Source organism: Porites lutea, chromosome 2 (genome assembly GCF_958299795.1).
Source record: "Porites lutea chromosome 2, jaPorLute2.1, whole genome shotgun sequence".
Classification (NCBI taxonomy): Eukaryota; Metazoa; Cnidaria; class Anthozoa; order Scleractinia; family Poritidae; genus Porites; species Porites lutea.
The window spans coordinates 28,037,131-28,054,060 of record NC_133202.1 but is presented as its reverse complement, the minus strand read 5'-3'; the positions used below and the strand labels follow the sequence as shown (position 1 = coordinate 28,054,060).

The 16,930-nt window shown below is 38.8% G+C and overlaps 3 protein-coding genes across 3 annotated transcripts in view; all 3 read right to left on the bottom strand.

The window, feature by feature from the left end:
- Positions 1 to 6,227: 6,227 nt before the first annotated feature.
- LOC140925966 (adrenocorticotropic hormone receptor-like) lies at positions 6,228 to 7,199 on the bottom strand. Its single transcript, XM_073375784.1, has one exon. The coding sequence runs from the start codon at positions 7,197 to 7,199 to the stop codon at positions 6,228 to 6,230; it is 972 nt and encodes a 323-aa protein (XP_073231885.1).
- Positions 7,200 to 12,143: 4,944 nt separating this feature from the next.
- Positions 12,144 to 13,064, bottom strand: LOC140925965 (adenosine receptor A2b-like). Its single transcript, XM_073375783.1, has one exon. The coding sequence runs from the start codon at positions 13,062 to 13,064 to the stop codon at positions 12,144 to 12,146; it is 921 nt and encodes a 306-aa protein (XP_073231884.1).
- A 1,788-nt stretch (positions 13,065 to 14,852) lies between these two features.
- Positions 14,853 to 16,930, bottom strand: part of LOC140925964 (uncharacterized) — a 7,838-nt gene continuing 5,760 nt past the window's right edge. Inside the window, exons 2-3 of the mRNA XM_073375782.1 lie at positions 15,013 to 15,381; positions 14,853 to 14,891 (exon numbers count right to left, since the gene is read on the bottom strand). Of these exons, the coding sequence (XP_073231883.1) occupies positions 14,853 to 14,891; positions 15,013 to 15,381 (408 nt within the window). The remainder of the gene's footprint in view (positions 14,892 to 15,012; positions 15,382 to 16,930) is intronic.

Genomic DNA, 16,930 nt, shown 5'->3' with positions numbered 1-16,930 from the left:
AAGCAGGGTGTTTCAAACCCACTGTTTTCGAGATTTCCTTTCATCTAAACGCTAAAAATACGAAATGCCATTACCTAAGCCCTTACGATCCGGGGCCAGCGAAAAAGAAAATCGTTCCTCTAAAGAAGAAAAAGCCTGCGCAAAAATCAACTCGTATTACAGGAGGCAGCGTAACCGAGGGTCAGCGCGTCGGACTCGCAATCCGGCGGTCCCGAGTTCGAGTCGGAAACAATGGAGAGGTACGACAAGTTTGGACATGTTTATCAGAGTGCATAAAAGTGTAGGGTTTGCATATTTATTACCTTTCTCTCAACTAATAATAACACACGACCTTATCTTAACGAAATTCTTGCGCATTTTATTCATGAGATGAAGACAAAAGGTTATGACGTCATCGGCGTTAATGTATTCCCTCGCAAGTTACTGAGCTCCCCGCAAAAAAATTAATTTCATCCCTACTATACTCTTGACTTAGTATACACACCGCTGTTATTAAAACGACAACGTCATTTCAGTCTTTCGACTCAGATAATATAAACAGCTGAAGTTTGGATGCAATTTCTAAAAAACGCTCAATTCAATTCCCAATGCGAAAACCGGACACCACGTCTAATGGAAACCCTCGAGCTTCTAGACAATTATTCCAAAATGCTAGGAATTAGCAAAAACGAGAAAAACAATTCAATTTATTCAGTTTCTTTTTTGATTAGCAAGAAAGTATGCACATTGCTTCTTGTTCAACGTCAAATCAAGTTCACAGTAAGTATTCTGACATCAAAAGCTGAGGATTGAAAAACGCAGGGTCTAGACGTATTAATGCTGATGGACTGGATAGTCTGCTGTTTATATACTGTGGTGGTATATTCGTCGAATACATTTTATTTTTGTGGAGTTTGTTACAGTTATGAGAACAAATTAAAAGAGATTAAGAGTCACGTTGACGGCAAACGGCAGATTTAAGTTGAGAATTGCTCAGAATAGAAAATAAGAAGATAAAAACTGTTCAGAACAATTCTTATGGATAAAGCCGGCCTGGAACAAAATAGTTTTGAGTAGACGCAATAAACAGTAAACGACAATTAAGAGGAAAACTTCAACACCGCCGAGTAAACGTGATCTCTCTAATAAACGCCTCTTTCTTTTAAACGCATCCTGTTTATCAAACGCCCCCGCTTTCAGGGTTCCCAAAATTAAATGGACGTCCCAGGCGTCTATTAGATCATTTACGGTATACAAAAGAACCACAGGGTAAACATGCAATTAATAATCGAGGAAGGTTTTGTTTGTCCATGAGTATATTGCGAAAAGCGAGCGTTTTTAGTCATTATAGCTTCAGAAACATATATTAAAGGTTTTTTGCGAGATAACAGATGTCAATGAATCTAACATCGCTTAAGGTACAAAATATTTTGCCATTGAGCGAAATGTTCGTCTTCATTCAGTGCGAGTAGGCCAATTAAACTTGTATTGCTTGGCAAGATATCGGACGTCGATTAAACATTATAAACATACGTAGTACACGGACCGTAAATACAGCCGAACGATGGGAAATCTTGATGAAAAGGTTACGCTGACTACCTCAAGATGACTACCTCAAGTACCACAGGTTTCCGAAGAATAGGAAGTTTTTCTCCGGGTACTCCGGTTTTCCCCTCTCCTCAAAAACTAACACTTCCAAATTCCTATCTGGAACGACACGTTCCAGAGCACGTCAACGTGACACGTTTAAACGAGTTCTTAAGAACTCCTATGTGCTTCGTGGGTAAACAAGAAATTTATTATTATTATTATTATTTTACAACTATTGACTTCATTGCCCTATACGATTAGGAGTAGCCCCTCAGTAACATCTTTTAAAAAGACACTCAAGACATTTTATTTCAGAAAGCTTTTTTGTAATTTTATGTGCTTTTTAATCTCGTTTTAGGCAGTTTTTTTTACGATTTAAGTAGTCTAGGTAATTTTTGCATTTTTAGTGTTGTCTTAATTTTTTTTAAAAACTTTTTTTGGTAGGCTCATACACTTTGTATACATTAGGAAGTCTCGGTCATTTTTTTTTTTCAAATATTTTTATTTTGAAGCGCTGTAATATTAGCAATATTGATAACGGCGCTATATTAGTTTTATCATATATTACTATTAACACATACAAATCGAACCTAAGTGAGAGGATACATAGAATATATATAACGCGTGTTACCAAAGATTATCTGCTCGCAGCACTTAAATTTCCTTTTGGAACCACTAGAAATATTGCAATGACGAGCACATTCGAATGAATTTTTCAACTCTTAGGTAGTAAGTGTTAAAATAAGCTACTTACTATTTTACTTACTAACGTATTAACATGTACTTAATACTCCATTTAACAAGTTTTGTCAGTCAGAAATGCTTTCCAGAGCAATAAAAGTTTTCACTTTCCTCCTAGGACTGCCTAGGAATGTAAACGTTCTAAGTGCATTTCAGCACTTTCACAAAAGCTCTTCTGAATTCTTTATTTTTCCATCCGTAAATAAGAGGATTGCTGATGGCGTTCAAGCCAGTTGCCACGTCGTAAACGATAAACTTGTAAGGCCTACGTTCTGGATGGCCACACTCGGACAGCTTCCCGAAAAAGCGAAAGCATGTCACCACCAACAACGGTATGATACTGAGAAGGCATACTGCTATCACCACGGCGAGAGTGCGGTTAGCTTTCATTTCATGCTTGATTCGATGAGGTAATCCTGAGATGTCAGCTTGTTCTCTGATCTGCCTTCCGTGCTTAAGAGACACGATGAAGATGTGGGGATAACCAACAGTGTTATCAACAAGAATATGAGATATCCTTTAGTTAAAGGAGGCAGGTCACGATTTGGGGGTACTTCAGGGGTCTTACTATACTTATTCATCGCCTGGCGTAACTGTTCGAAATCGTCGATGGATGCTTTAAGGACCTGTGGGACAACAAACAAAACGGCGGCAGCCCACAGCCACATGGCGATAGAAACGATCAGTACCCGTCGATCGGTTACTATGATGTGGTATCGCAAGGCGAATCTCACGGCGATGGACCGTTCCAAACTGATTAAGGCGAGGTGAAGAATGATAACTGAAAGGAGAAAGAAGCTGAAACATGAGCTTATGTTACTCAGAATGCAAGACCAATGCCCATCTCCAAAGCGTAGATTTAAGTGTACGACGTCTAGGACTGACGGGATGGCTAGCAATCCATCAGCAATGGACAAACTCGCCAAGATTACATTTGACGCAGTTCGAAGACTGTGAAATTTGTGGAACGCCCGGAGCATGAGGTAGCTGCCGAAAACGGCTGCGACGGCCAAAATCACATGAAAAGTTATCATGATAATAGACTCGGCGTTCGTCAAACCGTGGCCTTCAAGACAAACTTTAGGGGTAACGTTCATCTGTGTTTCGTTGTAGCAACATTTCCCTCTATTACAGGACATGCTCTGCCAGGTCTGCTAAATTTAGAATTGCAATTAGCAATGTCTCCTTTTAAGTTTCTAATTCGCTCACAATTGCTTTTATCTGAATTTAAACTGGCCTGCGCGCAGCTGCGCTTCGCTGAATATTGAATATTATAATGTTCTTAAATGAGGATAACTACAAATTACCATGCCCACAATTAATTTAGTAATAGGTTTGTAAGTTATGAAAGGCAATATTTTATTGTTAACAAAACACCCAATGACGCAAGTCCTTTTTGCAGAGTGAAATGGAACGAATAAATTTTGTTTTTAGTAGTGACTGAATTGAGTTGGTTCCTCAACTTCTATTAAAACTTCCAAACCATTCCCTATTGAAATAATTTATAGCACCGTTAAGGGACAAGGGTGAAAACTGGCCAAATATGAGACTTCGTTAGGAATCGGACTGGTCAAGGCAAAAAAACTCAGGAAAATTTGACACATCGTAGAGAATTCGAAAACAGCTCAAAATTAATTATTCGAAAGCCACAATTTTCAAGACTCTCTGTCATCCACGGATGATATTATAATGATATTATGATATTCTCGCGGATTGATCCGGCGCAAAAACTGCTCCCGCAAAAGAACACTACCGCAAAAATTAGTTCCATGGTCGAAATTATACATAGCCCATTCACGCCATTCATTTGACTCAAAATAGATGTTGACTACCATACTAAAAGCAACACTGTCCACAACCAATTACAATACTTTAAACGACATTTATTTTATTTTCGGATGTTGTTTTTACCGTTTTTGACTCAGATAAAAGTATAAGAATTTAATGCGATTTCTAAGAATAGCAAAAATTAATTCAGAACAAGAAAAACCAAACTAAGCAGATCGGAAAAATCATTTCCCTCATAATACGAATAACGTCCATTTGCAAAAACAAAGTGTCACAAGGAAAACATGCAATTAACAAACGAGAAGGGTTCTGTTTGTTCAGTATATTGCAATAAGAGAACGTTTTTAGTCATGAAAAGCAGTTATTTTAGTAAAGATAACAGGTGGATACTCAACTTATATTCAAGTAATTCATCTTTGTCTTCGAAAGAGACAATACCTTCTTGATATCGAGCAGCCATCCGGCAGTGGACTGATAGATCGCCCCGGGGCAGCACTCAACAAAGTTTTATACGGGGAGGCTCCGCTCCGAAGTCAAAAGATTAACTTCTCATATACTACGTATACCATTTTTGACAGAAAAGGAATCCCTTTTGTATACCCTTTTATTGACAAATGGTACCGGTCCCCTTTCACATACCTAAATTAGGATGCTGCATCGTTTTGAACTGCCACCTCCAGTGTATATTCACTGTATCTTAATTGTGAAAAATTACTAAACCAGGAGGTTTTTCTCGACTTCTTCGATTCACAGCCATAGGAAATAACAGATTTCCGGCCCCATTTTTTCATATACTTTAACTAGCCAGGTGAAATCCCTCGCCTTTTATATACCAGCAGCTGAAGCTTTAACAAAGAACCCCGTTCGGGCGGATCTCCCCTTTAAGGCCACCACGCAAACTCGTATCCGCCGTGATACAAGAGGGAGGAAGGATTTTAAAATGATCCCGATCGGGTTTTCCTCCGTTACAGCGTTTTATTTGACTTGACATTAAATAGATAATTGGCCATGAGCTACTGGTGAACCTTTGACGTGATCCAAAACGGCAGACAACATGGGCGGCCATGACCTCTTCGAATTCACATTTATCGAAATATTTCTTTCGGTTAGACTTTCGTATTTCCATTCTTCTAACTCAATACTTACCAAACATGAGCCTTCTTTCGAACCTTTCCCGCCTGGGGGAGGAGGAAATGCGAAATAACAGAGACGAAGATGATCGTCGGAAAATTGAAATTTTTATTGTATAGGAGACCAATACTGTGGCGACTGGGTCGTTACTTGACTCAAGCAAGAATGAGGGCATTTGATTGTTTCACATAGTTATTTCTTTACTCACAATCCGCAATAATTAAGCTCTATGGGTAAAGATATCATATTGGTTTCCGTCGTGATCAATCCTAAGCGAGGCGCCGAATATTCCATCCACTTTCATATAGAAGTCGCCCCCTTCCCCGGGCTCCCAATAGATCTTCTTTGAACCGTGTACATACACGGTACATAAGTTTTTGTGATTTGTTTTTGCATATGGAATGTAAAGAACTTATTCATTGCATTATACTAAGAGACTAGAATGCTTGAAATTCATTTAAAACTTTTGTGGGGAAATTTTGCTTCTTTCCCATGCTATCTGCAAAAGCACCAGTAAAATTGGTCAGCTTTTTCTTTTACAACCTTTGGGAGTTAAAGGGTGACTGCTGGAGGTCCTGGAATCGCCGTTGGCATTTCCTAGCCATATCAACAATTCTTCGATCTTAAGTCTCAGTTCTTAATTTAAAATCCCTCTCACTTCTTAGCCGACAGTAAAAAATTTTGACAAATTCGCAATGTGTCAGTGTATGTCCTCCACTGGGCTTTTTTTAATGATCTTTTTCCCTAGATCTGATCTTAAGCCATAGTCTCTTTTTTTACTCAAACTGTGACCAGCTTACATTCGTGCCACTATACTATTATTAAACATGAAAAGAATAAGCATTTGACACCATACAGTCCAGTAATTTGGCAGATAGAAACCTCGAGCTGTTTTCAGTGGCTTACCGAAGGGAGTTTGGTATCGTTTGAACCCCTTATGAGTTTCTGCCGGTACTTGATGCGTAGCCAATTCGCATTAAACAAAACATTTTAAACACCTAAAAACGTTGGCGCACTAAGCAACATTTCAGCATCTTACGAAAAGCGTCTCTAAATTCTTCATTTTTCCATCCGTAGATAAGAGGGTTGCATATGGCATTCAAAAACAAGGCCACGTCGTAAAGGATTTGCTTCAGTAGCTTTTGACGGCAGCGACCTCCGAGTGATATGCCACGGAAGACTCGGAGGAAAGTCACAGCCAGCATAGGGATGATACTGAGCAGACACAGCGCTACAATAATGGCGAGAGTGCGGGCACCTTTCATTTGATGCTTGATAATGGGCATTCCTGTAACGTTGCGGCCCTGTTCTCTGACATGTTTTCTCTGCTTGTAGGACACTATGAAGATGTAGGTGTACGAGCATAAAATGATCAACAGAGGGACAAGAAACATTGACGCAGCTTGGAATACAAGATGCCATCTGGTGTGGAGCACTTGGGAGGTATTACTGTCTGCATTTCTGAAATCTTTCCCCATTAGCTTAAGTACCTTTGGCAGAGCAATCGTAACGACCAGAGCCCACAGCCACATTGCGATGGAAACGATCCGCGATCGGCGTTTGGTCACTATGGTGTGGTATGTTAAGGCGCACTTGATGGCGATGAAACGCTCCACACTCATTAAAGCGAGATGAAGAATGATGACCGAAACGAGAAAGAAGGTGAAAGTTCTGCCTACCCCTTTAAGAACAGGAACACGTAAAAGATACTTTACTTCACTAGCATTATACCTTATGCTCAAATGAATGATGTCTAGAATTCGGGAAATCGCCAGTAAACCGTCAGCGATGGAAAAACTCACCAGAATGATGTTGGACGCAGTTCGCAGATTTTGAAATTTGTGAAACGCTCTGAGCACCAAATAGCTGCCGAGCAAAGCAGCGACTGTGATAATCACATCAAAGTTCAACTGTAGGATAAATTTCCACGTCTTCTTCTGTGAGCTATGGTTTCGAACAGAACAATTCATCTGTGTTTGGTTCATTGGAGGAGTATTGTGCCAGCTATGTTGTCGGTAAAGTTTGGCACTGCCTTATAGTCAGAACTTAATGTTATTATGTTCTCGTGATAATGCTACTGTTGATCCGTTTCTTGTCATACTTACTCAGCAAAATAAATGCTGGCAGCCATAGCCAGGTGACCTGGCGGCTCATTTTATGATATTAGATAACGGTATTTACTTTCATTCATAGCGTTCCCTACAAGTTTTAATAGCGTCCAAACAAAATACAAATGAATACTGAATAACGATAAAATGTGACTAATATAATAAACCTTTTTTAACGAACCTAAAATTTCGTAATTTCTCTTCCATCTTCATGAGTTTGCAAACAAATAAGCTGGTTTATATCTGGTACCTGCCCTAACAAATGCCTTCTAAACGTCAAACTCTTAAGTTTTTCTTTACAAATCCATTAAGAAAACAAATAGCATGTCAAAATTGCATACTATAGAGTTCAAGAAATAAAAGTAGCTATCACGTGCCGCGTATTATCAGTATTTTTATGTTCTTATTGTTATTAAACAACTGACTTTTTTTTAACGGGGAAATGAATAATTCTTATTAAACAGTGTCAGTCCAGTGTATTCAGACTTGGTAAAACAGGAATCTTGGGATTGTAGAACTACTGAGAGATTTTCTATGGAGCTAATCTTTTTGGAGATAATCACCATGTTTCTTGTCGTTTCCCCGAGCAAAATTAGAGCTAAAAGCCATTGCTATACCAGGCATAAAGACGCTGCAAAGAATTAATTCCTTTTGTTTTATTATTTTATTGTTATTATGATTATGATAATTATGATTAAGATTATTTTCTTATTATTAGTCAAGAGTTATCGGCACCGTACAAACGACTGATTGACGAAAACTAACTACGAGAGAACGACTGGACAACTGTCTTTTTAACTGTGACACTAGACGGATCGAAACGCACCAAAGACATTTCGAGTCTTCATAGCCAGTAACATCACGGCTTAACTGACAGACGACCAATAGTATCGCGACTCGATTGACCAATCAGGTCAATACACACAATTAAATACCATCAACTGACGTGATACAACTCACTTTGACTTTGAAGGAGACCACCGCACCGGTTGTCGAAACCTCAGTCACTGTCAACAACAACAGTCCTATTCACGACTACGTTCACCAGTACAATCATACTCAACGTACTTATGAAATGACTCCTGGGTTATTATTATTATCATCATCATCATCATCATCATCATCATCATCATTATTATTATTATTATTATTATTATTATTATTACAAACGGACTCTTAAGTCAGTTTATTTTTTCAACAGACCTGTTTCTTTGCGGTTTAAAATAAATTTTCAATTCTTTGCACTAAAAGGAAAAGAAAAGCAAAGTAAAGATGCAATTATCAGCTGAATACAAAGTGTTATCATTCAAGGAAGCAGACACTTTGGCTCAACACGTCCTGCTTTATTGTAAATGGAAACACGTCATTCCCTAAGTAGTAAAATAATAATGATATTCATAATCGCTGGCGACATTTAAAACAAATTCAAAACTTATTAAGCAGCGAAAGTAGTTAGAGGCGGAACACAGATAATAACGAACGCCCACAATTTTACATGCGCAGGTGTTCATGTTAAGCCGAAAAGAAACGACCAAAAGAAAACAATTTGCGAACACCCGAAGATGGCTGCAAAACTTAGTTATTTACCACTTTTCTTAAGTCATTCGAAGTTTGGGACCAATAAGCAATTTCTTTGATAAATATGGATTACAGTGATGCTTAATACTGAAAAAGACTTTTCGACCACCCAGTTCAGTGGTTTTTAAGCTTAAAAAAGGCGATTAAAATTATCATATTATATTTATCATATTTTAAAGTTAAACGAAAACATAATTTAAAAAACTTTTCAGTCAAATGAAGACTTGACGAAGCAATTCTTCCGAAGCAAGGTTGCGAACAATACAGGTAAAACAAGAACATGCGAGACAAATATTTGGCCTTGTTCACGATTTTTCTTCTGGTGTCAAATAACAAGGGAAAAAAATGACAAAACGCCTGAAACGATGTCTGCCATGTCTGACTTCGAGATGGAAGGCCCCGAAGCGAGTAAAACACAAGTAACCTGCAGGGGCCCATTTCTCGAAAGTCCCGATAATTAACGGGCCCGGTAAGCTGTCTCCGTTTACATTAAAGATTGAGGTTAATAGTTGGGCATCAGCGCTAACATGATAAAACTATCAGTTAATGAAACAAAATGGAGTAGTTTGCAAGGCAGGACCGGCGCCCCTACTCTTTATATTTCGATTTGAATATTTGATTTCGGGCCCGAAAAGTTGCCGGGACTTTCGAGAAACGGGCCTCTGGACCCCTGGGGAAGTCTCTATCAATTGTCTATTTTGCTGATTTTTAGGTTTGAAAAATCGGTATTTTAAAAATGTAAAAACATTTTGCTGATATCCAACAAACCTATACGGCAATAAAATCCAGCTCCGGAGCGAAAAGTTAAGAGGATCTTCGAGTAACAGGTCTTGCTCGCGTTAATATAGCGGCGTTATGAGTTCGTCTGGCTGCAAACTGCGGCCCACTTCTTAACTCAAGCAGCTTTTATCAAAAACAAGAAGTCCAGAGACTACTGCAAAGCTGATTCAGAACAACGTGTATTGTTCTTTCTTAACAATATTGCGGCTGGCCATACCAGCCTTCTTCAGGTTTATAGATGTTACTGTTACAGATGCTACTTTTATCAACCATTCACGTTTTGGCGTAACACCCTCCAAAGTTCTTTTAATTCCTCGAGTCTCAAAAATGTATCGATGGTAAGTGTAAACTCGCTGGATATAGGAAGGATCATGTAAATTGTCATACGCTCTGAGAGCATCAATCGTAGCTCGCACTCGCGAATTATACTGACGAGATGCCTACAGGGTTTGCATTCCTTCGGGAAGTGCGTCACTATCTTGTTCAAGTTTTTCTATGACCACTTAACTTTTAGAAAACGAGGACAATTAGCCTTGTTGTTTTAGAAGAAACCAACTAGCAAACTACCTTTCATTCTATACCAAGCAAAAAAGAAGCCTTTTAATTTATACACATCTTGGATTCACAAACTTCGCGTTGACAAAAAGAACAAGAAAAACCAGATTTAACTGAAGGCAAAAATTAGTTCTTTTGAAATATAATACAAAAAATGCCCATTCGGAACACCAAAGTGCCACAGGGTGTAGACATGCAATTAATAAACGAGGAAGGCTCTGTTTGTTCAGCATATTGCAATAAGAGGACGTTTTTAGTCATGGAAATTTGTAGTGGAGCACCATGGGTAAGAAAATGTGGTAATCTATCCATCCGAGAAATTTTGGTAATGACGTGACCGTACGTCCGACCGACCGACCGTCCGTCCGCAATTTAATTGTGAAAAAATAACTAAGCCGGGGGTGACAAAAAATGCATCTCGGTTAGCCCTTTTGGTTCCTTTTAGCAGCCGAAATGACAGATTTCCCTATCTTTTTATACACTTCAACAAGCCAGGTGAAATCCCTACCCTTTTATATACCTGAAGCTTGAAAAGGTACCCCGTTCGAGCGGACCCCCCTATTAAGGCCACTACAGGGAGTAACCCCCGGGGATAAATCATAAGCAATGGTTTCCAAAATTTAAATATAAGGATTAAGTAGAAACGTTACAGGCGACCGTTGAAAATTAGAGACTTTGTATGAGAAATAAAATAAAACTGTGAAAGGTTTGAACCCAGGAGAAATAAAATACTAAGATCTTCGAACGCTAAGTAACGTTAAATCTAATTTTTCCTTCAATGAAATGAATAAAAAAGACTTACCTGCGATGTATTCATAAAACACGACGGGTGCAAAGGCGGAAATGACACGTTTACTAGGCTCTTGCACTGTGAACAAGTGAGCCCTTGCACCTGTCGTGTAAGTGCTAATTGTCGTAATGCAAATTACTTGGTAAGCGCAACAGCGGTCACAGGCACTGGACGAAAGCCAGACGTGCCTCGAAGTCCGGCACAAATGGTTCAATTTGATGGGGAAATTATAAAGCTTTTTTCGTGCCGATCTCTTAGACAGGAAAAGGAGGTTTCCCTCTTGGGTTGGAGCTGAAGAAATTTGCAGCAGACTCGAATTTCGGCGAAAAAACGGCATTTTTGTTGCGACTGGTCCAGGACCCTGCCAGATCGAAGTGACCAGCCTTGACTTCGTCTTATAAAGGGAGTAACAGTGGTTATGCAATAAAGCCAAAAAAAACAAACAGTAAAACGACAAGCAGACACCGAAACACGGTGGAATATATCGCAGTCTTTTTTATTTATTTTATTGAAGGAAAAATTCGATCTAACGTTATTTAGCGTTCGCAGATCTCAGTATTTTATTTCTCATACAAAGTCTCATATTTTCAATCGCCTGTAACGCGACACCGACGCGTCTAGCAAAAAGGTCACGCGTCACCTATGGTAAGTAGATTACTTTATACCTGTGGTCTCAATTCTTAATCAAAAATCCTTCTCACTTATCAGCCGACGATAAAAATTTTGACAAATTTTCAATGTATCAGTGAGAGTCCTCCACTGGGCCTCTTTGAAAAGTTTTTTTTTTTTTTTTTCACGAGATCTGATCATAAAACATATAATTAGTTTCATTTTTAACTCAAAAGGAAACTTTTGTTATAAAATTTGACATTCGTGCCACTATATAATTATCATACATGAAATGAATAAGCCACATTTGACACCATACAGTTCCTGCGTACGGCTCTTTACTTGAGTCCAGTAATTCAGCAGGTAGAAACCTCTTGAGCTGTTCTCAGTGGCTTACAAAAGGGAGGTTGGTATCGTCTTGCCTTAAATAAAATGATACAGTTAATCTTGGGTATGGCCTAGGACGCCTAACAACGTTTGCGCACTAAGCCCACTTAGCAGCATTTCAGCATCTTACGAAAAGCGTTTCTAAATTCTTCATTTTTCCATCCATAGATAAGAGGGTTGCATATGGCATTCAAAAACATGGCCACGTCGTAGACGATCTTCTCCGGTAGCATTGGATGGCCCCAGAAAATTCGAAGGGATGTCACAACCAGCAAAGCGATGATACTGAGTAGACACAGCGCTACAATTATGGCGAGAGTGTGGGCACCTTTCATGTGATGCTTGACGGTGGTCATTCCTGGAATGTCGCGGCCCTGTTCTCTGACATGTTGTCTCTGTTTGTAGGACACAATGAAGATGTAGGTGTACGAGCATAAAATGATCAGCAAGGGGACAAGAAACATTGACAGAGCTTGGAATACAAGATGCCATCTGACGCGGAGCACTTGGGAGGTATTATTGTCTGCCTTCATCTGTCTGCGTAACTCTTTGAAATCTTTCCCTGTTGCCCTCTGAAGCACCTCTGGAAAAGCCACAATAACGACCAGAGCCCACAGCCACATCGCGATGGAAACGATCCGTGCTCGGCGTTTGGTCACTATGACCTGGTATCTTAAGGCGAATTTGATGGCGATGAAACGTTCTGAACTCATTAAGGTGAGATGAAGAACAATGACCGAAAGGAGAAACAAGGTGACAGTTCCGCCTACTTCTTTAAGAATAATTGGACATTGCCCAACATTACTATACTTAAGGCATAACTGAATGATATCAAGAATCAAGGGAATCGCTAGTAAGCCGTCGGCGATGGACAAACTCACCAGAATGTTGTTGGAAGCAGTTCGCAGGTTCCGAAATTTGTGAAACGCTCTTATCACGAAATAACTCCCGAGCAAAGCAACGATTGTGATAATCCCATGAACGTTCAACAGTAGAATAAATTCCCACTTCGGTAAATTGTTCTTCATTGCGGGAGGAAGATATGTTGTCTTTACAGTTCAGGAGGGATTATTCTGTGTTTTGTTAATTGCGGGAGGAAAATTCTGCCCCCTAATATGTTTCGTATACAGTTCGACACACTTACAGTACTTATACCACGGTCGTTCCGTCTCTTATCATAATCAAGCTATATAAATATTCAGTGGTCAGCCATGGCCAGGTGAACTTAACTCTGTATATGATCAAAGGATATTAGATAACGATAGCAACTATTGATAAAAATATGCAGGTTGATGTTAGGTAACTGCTTTAATTGCTGCGTTCTAAAACGTCAAACTCTAAATTTCTTGGCAAATTCATTAACAATCCATTAAGAAAGTAAATAACATGTCAAAATTGCGTAGTATAGAGTTAAGGAAATAAAACTAGTCACCACGCATTGTGCTCTTAAGTTTTATTAAACAACTGACTGCGTTCAACGGTGAAATGAACAAGCACAAAGTCAAATAATTCATAAAAGAGAAACTTATATTTGGCCTAGAGAGAAAAACAAAAGAAATTGTGGCACTCTTAATAAAAAGTAGTTGTAACAGCAGGCTTTGAAAGTTTCATAAACTAGTAAGTGCGTCTTATCAAGTTTAAAATACAAGGAGCAGCCGAACATGTACGAAGTGCGAGCTTATTAGCAGATCTAAAAACCTCTATAAATACTCCTTTGAATTAATATTATTATTACTATTAATGCTAGAATTTTAGAGGCTGACAGTTTTTTTTATTGAAATGAAATGTTTTTAATTCGAATAAGTTTTTCTTAGTTAAGGTCTCCGTAAAGGAAAACGAGGTGCCCACAGAAAAAAAATTCTAGTCGCGCGAGTATTTTCGCTATAAAGGCAAGTTATATATCAAATTAAAGCTAAAAGACTAAATTCTTTTATAAAAGATTTTATTTTATCGAATTTCAAAAGGCGCTTAAGTTTTTTGCTCTCGAACTCAGAGGTATCGAGTTTACTGCTGAAGCGCCAGCCCTTTCGCGTTGTTAAATATTCACTTCCTTTTTATTGCATCTGATTGACAGATAAAAGACCTAAAACAGTGAGGAAATTTGCATATGTCTCGTATTAGCGGAATTATTGCATTTCAAACTAAAAAGTCGAATCTCGAGCGCGATTTACCCAAAGAAACTGACATAAAATGAGTTACAAAGGGAAATCCGAGGTATTTACTTAAGTTTTTTGCTTAACAGTCGTCTGTGCGACTGCTATGAATTCTTAAGCAAGACTGCAGTTTCGGAACTATAGCGTTCCTCGTCAGTTGCTACTATGGTAAAGTCTTAGGTACAGAGAGCGAAGCAGACTGTTTAAATACTGGTGGCTAGGATCGAAAATACTAACTTGCCATTGGCTGCAAAGGTAACCAATAGCGTAGGTGTATCCTTCATCCGCGTTCTGTTGTGTTTCCTCCAGGGTCAAAATGCTTTTTTGGGCTGAACCGGTATGATAGTATCTGACTAGGTTGCAGTGATACCAGGTCACTGACATGTCCTAGTGCTTGTAAGTGTCTTTCTCAGGAGATTCGAGATATTTTCTCGTAACTTTCTCCGGCAAAATCAGTAGCCCGAGTGAGATTTCTTCCCACGAGTTATGACCGAGCACTGTCTAAAAATATCACTGTAAGAAATAAGCGTTGACAGGCCAAACACGACTCATAAGCTCGTGATAATGTGAAACGTGACCTTGAGAGTCTACTTGAACAGTTCTCTTCCTTTTTGCTCTCGCGCGAAGGTTACTAGCACTACACAGTGCAAGACGTGTAGCATTCTAAACTTTGACTGAGTACATCTTCGCAGATCTAGCAATCTGTGAAAAACAGCAAAACAATTGTGTTTTCTTTAACTTTCATGGTACGGGGACCAATTATTAATCACAGAAAGAAAAATCACATGAAATGTCTCGAGCAGGTGTGACAATACTTTCTTACCATTCGCGCTTCCCTTCTCTTTTTAGATGGTGGCTCGTCATCTTCTCCTTTCCGTTTAGCGTGTATTGATGGGAAAACACAAACCCCAATTTCATCTTTTTTTAAATCCCGCTTTAAGTTCACTTCTTTGCTTAACGGCCTTTGAAAGTCGTCTGGAGCAAAGTATTCGGAACACAACGACGAGGTCTTCCCCGGCACCCACATCTTCCCCCTCTCCAGTACGAAGTCGACCCACTTCTTTCGCCTTTTCTTTTTAATCGGACACAAGTCGCCGAAAAATGGAATTTTATGCATGGATATATTCCTATCTGGGTCCTTTTCGTTGCCACAACGCGCTGCAACGCATCTCTCAGGCATTATAAATCTCGGCTTGGGAAGAAGAGATGTAACAGGCCGAACTGATACAAGTTCCTGAAGCTACGTCATCATACGTCACGGATACTATCCGGCCGAGAGGAGACTAATACGAATGGTGGACCAAAATGGCGGCAAATTTCGGAGACTTTAAAAAATCATAAAAAAAATCATGTTTTGTTCAAATCGCAAAATTTTTTCGCAGAAGTTCCTCTTTCAATGTGTACTTTCAGATAAGAAAAGAAAATTTTTTCGGTTATGGGCACTTTAAGTACTGTCAGCCGTATGCTAAAAGAACAACGCATTTAATGACTTGGTCTAACACGCGGTCCATAAAACCCAGACAACAACAACAACAAAATGGCAACTATTCTTCTATTCGTAGTTAAACAAGTTAGTTCAATGCTCTTTTTTTATGATTTTTTCCCATCACATTCTTGGGCGTTGCCTCTAGACTGCGTGGATTTTGCTCTTTTTCAAACGTTTTGTTTCAACATCATGATAGAAGCATACGCGCGCACAAAACCCAACTGGACTTATTCTGATTAGCTTGCGCCTAATGCTGCTATTGGACTAAGTTTGCTGCACTGTTTCAAGTGTCAATAAAGGAATTGGGATTAACGTTCAAAAATGGCTTTAACTCACCTCAACTGAGTTGAGAGGAAAACGTAGTTATTTAAAAAACGCAAGCCGCGCCGCAAATCTCTTACCCTTGCAATGAAAAGATGTACCAGGGAATTGCGAGAGAACTTATGACAAAAACACAGAGTTGATTCTGTCCTTAAATCTTGCTCAACCTTTTACTATAAGAAAGGAGATTTAAAACAACGTCTAGGGCAATTGGTGTATGTTCAATCGCTCGCAAACTTGTTGGGCACTCAACCTCTAATAGTTTTAGGTTCCAAACAACGTCCCACGCAAAAAAATCCGAAGTCGGATGAAGGAGATCAAAGGATCGTTGATCAAAGGATATTAGATTACGATAACAGCTATTGATCATGTTCCTTTTGTTTTAATAGCGTGAAAACAAAATACGACACATCTGCAATAAAGGTAAAATTAAACCATTTACATTCACCAAAATGCAAATAAACACGATTTTCCCATAAAATATGCAGGTTTATGTCAGGTAACTGCCTTAATTATTGCCCCCTAACACGTAAAACTCTAAAGTTCTTCGCAAATCCATTAAGAATCCATTAAGAAAGTGAATAGCATGTCAAAATTGCATAGTATAGAGTTAAGGAAATAAAACTAGTTATCACGCAGTACTTTTTATTAAACAACTGACTGCGTTAACGCTGAAATGAATAACTACAAAGTCAAATAACTCATAAAAAAGAACCTTATATTTGGCCTAAAAAGAAAAAAAAAACTATGCCACTCTTAATAAACAGTAGTTGTAACAGCAGGCTTTGAAAGTTTAATAAACTAGTAAGGGCGTCTTATCCAGTCTAAAATACAAGGAACAGCCGAACATGTACGAAGTGCGAGCTTATTAACAGATCTAAAAAACTCCTAAATACTCCTTTGAATTAATGTTATTATTATTATTATTATTATT